Source organism: Octopus bimaculoides, chromosome 8 (assembly GCF_001194135.2).
Source record: "Octopus bimaculoides isolate UCB-OBI-ISO-001 chromosome 8, ASM119413v2, whole genome shotgun sequence".
Lineage (NCBI taxonomy): Eukaryota > Metazoa > Mollusca > Cephalopoda > Octopoda > Octopodidae > Octopus > Octopus bimaculoides.
The window spans coordinates 15711246-15716173 of NC_068988.1; the positions used below are offsets into that span (position 1 = coordinate 15711246).

General features: G+C 35.2%; 1 protein-coding gene across 1 annotated transcript in view; it reads right to left on the bottom strand.

The window, feature by feature from the left end:
* Positions 1 to 431: 431 nt before the first annotated feature.
* LOC106869244 (WASH complex subunit 5) overlaps positions 432 to 4928 on the bottom strand; it is a 159930-nt gene continuing 155433 nt past the window's right edge. The window contains exons 28-29 of the mRNA XM_052969903.1: positions 2989 to 3076; positions 432 to 679 (exon numbers count right to left, since the gene is read on the bottom strand). Coding sequence (XP_052825863.1) covers positions 617 to 679; positions 2989 to 3076 — 151 coding nt within the window. The 3' untranslated portion in view covers positions 432 to 616. The remainder of the gene's footprint in view (positions 680 to 2988; positions 3077 to 4928) is intronic.

Below are 4928 nucleotides of genomic sequence, written 5' to 3' on the forward strand. Positions count from 1 at the left end.
ATGTCTCAGCCCCATACAATAACACTGCTTTTACGTTAGTGTTAAAAATTCTTATTTTGTTCTTTATTGAAATTACACTTGCGCTCCATACTTTTTTTAACAGGTAAAAAGCGGCCCTTGCCTTACTTATTCTTGTCTTAATATCTTTGTCGGTGCCGCCTGAGAACGTTATCTTACTACCTAAATACGTAAACTCGGCTACATCCTCTAGTTCACCGGTTTCTAGTTTAATACGTTCACTGTCTACATATCACATATTAATATCTTAAAAAGTAGCTTGCTTTGGATAATATCGTCCAGGACTTAGAGTGTTTGACAATAAACTGGAATGGTTATTACTAGAATGTTTTTGATCATTGATCTGCCTTCTAAGACTGACTCAGGGTTAAACATCAACAACAGTAAGAATCAAAATAATATGAAGGAGTCGATTTTGGGGGTTGAAAATAATATTTATTTTTTTGATGTTTGATGAAAATTTTTTTTAACAAATTTCAAAATTAACAATTAGGGAAAGTTCCGGGTATGATTGTGTATGATAGAGATAGGAATGCTGCAGTTCAAACATTGGGAATATATGACTTGTCCTAAGAATAGCAGCAGTAACACAGCAGCATCAATTTGGTAACTGGGAACGGAATTCATCAAATATATAGCCAGGTATATGGCTTTCTAGGGTCTGAAAGAAAAAAGAAAAGGAGAAAAATTGAAAATATTTAAGTTTAGCAATTAACTATGTAACATTGCATTGTTAATAATTCTTGATATTTAAAATATTACACTTTTGTGGGGAAGAAAATGACCAAATTGAAAGACTGGATCAGTTCAAGGGATATTCTTCGTGTTTGAACAGAATTTCAGTATGCAAGAGACTATGATATAAAGAAGAGACTCTTGAAGGAAGCAACTAGAAGGATGTAAAATTGGTGGACAAAGTGATGAAAGGAACAAAGTGAGTTAAATAGCATGATTAATTAGGAAAAAAATTAACTTTGATGAAATGTACTTCAGATTTGTACCAGAACAGTGTACCATCAATATGCTTTTCCTTCTGAGAGAACTAAAGAAGTCACTCTACCTAGTATTCATTGATCTAAAGAAAACTTTTGACAGGGTACATGTTCTGTGGTTGAATAACCACTAAGAAAACCTGTGAGGCGACTGTTGTTATTGTTAGGCCTAACTCATCGTAAAGTAGATACCACCATGACCGATATCCAAATTACCGTGAAAAGGCTAGCCACTGGATTTGGTTAAAACGAGGCGATGAGCGATGGCTAGAATACTGAGCAAACGGGGCCTCACATCAGTGAGTGGAGGATAGTGTGTATTGATGCCATCGAGAGGTAGGCCCCGAAACAATGCACATTCGCTCCTGATAAGCTTATACAATTACTAGCTTCCAATATACAGAGCTTTTAATTAATAGCACTTGAATGTACAAGTTGTTTGCAAAACATGTTCTTCATCATCATCATCGTTTAACGTCTGTTTTCCATGCTAGCATGGGTTGAACGATTTGACTGAGAACTGGTGAAAACCAGATGGCAACACCAGGCTCCAATCTGATTTGGCAGAGTTTCTACAGCTGGATGCACTTCCTAATGCCAACCACTCCGAGAGTATAGTTCTGTGGTTGAATAACCACTAAAAAATCCTGGCGTAGATGAATGGTTGGTTAGAACCTTAGAAGCAACATATACAGAGCTATTAGCAAATTGAGAGTGAACAATAAGTTCAACTGAGAATTTAGCATGTATGAAAGTGTTCATGAGGGTTTGTTTCCCAGTCCCGCCTGTTTTATCAATTTTCTAGGCCATAATAGTTTAAGACCAGCTGTTCATGGAAACATCTATATGCCTAAGACTTAGTTCTCATATCTAAATCTTTTGAAGAGAAAAAATCCAAATGTAGAGGAAAATCCTGGAATTAGGAATTCTCAAAATTAAACCTAGCCAAAACAAAAGCTTCAGTTATCAAGATGGAAGACAAGACTTTACTGCCATCCAGGATGGGACATTATTAATTAACCACAGTCAGCACATACAGTGCGATACAGATTTGACTCACTAGTTTAGCTGTGTCCAAATCAATGTACCTTATGTGTATATATATAAATATATAAATGGTTATACACAACTAATCTCTCTGGAGATCTAAGAAAGTTAAGAACTAGTTAGATCTAGTCTACATTCTCAGCCTACAGCGAGATAAAGGTAATGTACCTATTGGTTTCCTGTTTCAAAGTAAGATGAATAAATCATATAAATATATTCTCTTATCACCATATTTCTGCATTATTTACATTATTTACATTCAATGGATATTTGTCCTCATCTTGTTTGTTGTTAACATGTTTCGGCTGATATACCCTCCAGCTTTTTCAGGTGTCTTGGGGAAATTTCGAATTTGGGTTCTCATTTCTAATGTTTTTTTTCTTCAATGTTATTATTGTTATTATTATCATCATCATTATTATTATTATTATTATTATTATTATTATTATTATTATTGTTGTTCAGATCACTGCTTGGAATCGAACTCAGAATCTTGGGGTTAGTAGCCCGTGCTCTTAACCACTACGCCATATGCTCGTTGAATGTAAATAATGCACATAATTCCTCATCTCTTAAATACAGAACTGCACCATATTTCAGTTGAAATATACTACTTAGCTCTAATTAATTTTGATAATAATGAAGAATTTTGTACAATCATTATTAAGCTAGTGTTCAAAATTTGAATTAATATGAAATTTGTAATCAGAGAGTGAGAGACAGTCATGGGAAGGTTGGTAGCATGTCATTTTTATCAGAGAGTTAGGGATAGTCATGGGTAGGTTGGTAGCACAGAAATAATGGTGACTGAATATTTTATAAGCAAATAAATACAATCAAGCTGCCATTCTTGCCCTCCTCTTTATATTTTTAAAGTTTTCTTATTTTGACATCATTTGGACTTAGAAATAAATGCATAAAAAGCTCTCACCTTTCGTGTCAGGCCTCCATAGTAAAGGAAGTCTTCAACAAAAACTAAAGCATTGAGAACATCGTTTGATACATCGTGGTTTTTGGTGCTGAAGGAAAATATCAAATTATTGGATAAATCTATAACAACACTGTTAAGAGTAAAACAACAACAACAAAGAGAATATAAAAAAAACTATATAATCAAACAATTGGTATGCTAGTAACAAATTAATATTCTGTGAATGAGATATGGTCTGTATGTTGATAACAGGATTGACTCAGCCAGTGACCAAGTGGTGGTTTAAAGAAGGGAAACAGATTAAGACTACCATCCAACAACAGATAAAGTTCCTGAGTTCCTGTACAGTTGCCCCAAATCAATCATAGCATCAGAATTTTTACAGTTTCTTCCAATTAGAATCTGACAATTCAGTTATGTTTAATAATATACAAAGGAGGGGGAGAAGAACCATGCTGCACTCTGTTGTTATAGAAACATTTCTCTACAAAAATGTCACAACACCTTTCAAATCTCATCATCTTCAAAAGAATTCTACTCTGTTGTTAAAGCAGCAACATAAAGATTAGTTATTACTTTTTTGATTATTTTTGTCTTTTTAGAACCTAAAACTTGTTAGCTGGAATCTACTTCAGCTTGAATCCATTCCTTGTACCTACATTTCTGTTTTCACACCAGTATTATTAGTTAAAAGGCGGCGAGCTGGTAGAGTCGTTAGTACGCTGGACGAAATGCTTAGCAGTATTTCACCCATTGATATGTTCTGAGTTCAAATTCCACCAAGGTCAACTTTGCTTTCATCCTATCGGGGTCGATAAATTAAGTACCAGTGAAATTCTGGGGTCAATGTAATTGACTAGTCCCCTCCCACAAAACTTCGGGCCTTGTGCCTATAATAGAGAGGATTATTACCATTAGTCATTATTATTATTATTATTATTAATATTATTATTATTGTCATTATTATTATTATTATTATTAATTATTATTATTATTATTAAGGTGGCAAGCTGGCAGAATCGTTAGCATGCTGGGCAAAATGCTTAGCGGCATTTTGTCTGTCTGTATGTTCAAATTCCACCAAGGTTGACTTTGCCTTTCATCCACTTGGTGTTGATAAATTAAGTACCAGTTGAGTACTGGAGTTGATGTAATTGACTCATCTTTGTCCCCGAAATGTCTGCTCTTGTGGCAAAATTTGAAACCATTATTATTATTATTATTATTATTATTATTAAGGTAGTGAGCTGGCAGAATCGTTAGCATGCTGGGTGAAATACTGAGTGGCATTTTGTCTATCTTCATGTTCAAATTTCACTGAGGTCAACTTTGCCTTTCAACCTCTTGGGGGTCAATAAATCAAGTACCAGTTAAGTACTGTGGTTGATGTAATTGACTTAATCCCCACCCCCAATTTCAGGCCTTGTGCCTATAGCATAAAGGATTATTATTATTATTACTATTATTATTATAATTATTATTAAGGCGGAGAGCTGGCAGAATTGTTAGCATGTTGGGCAAAATGCTTAGCAGCATTTCATCTGTCTTTATGTTCTGAGTTCAAATTCTGCCAAGGTTGACTTTACCTTTAATCCTTTCAGAGTTGATAAATTAAGTACCAGTGAATCACCAGGGTTGATGTAATTCACTGGTACCCTCTCCACAAAAATTTCAGGCCTTGTGCCTTTAGTACAAAGGATTATCATTATTACTATTCATCATCATCATCGTTTAACGTCCGCTTTCCATGCTAGCATGGGTTGGACGATTTGACTGAGGACTGGTGAAACCGGATGGCAACACCAGGCTCCAGTCCGATTTGGCAGAGTTTCTACAGCTGGATGCCCTTCCTAACGCCAACCACTCAGAGAGTGTAGTGGGTGCTTTTACGTGTCACCCGCACGAAAACGGCCACGCTCGAAATGGTGTCTTTTATGTGC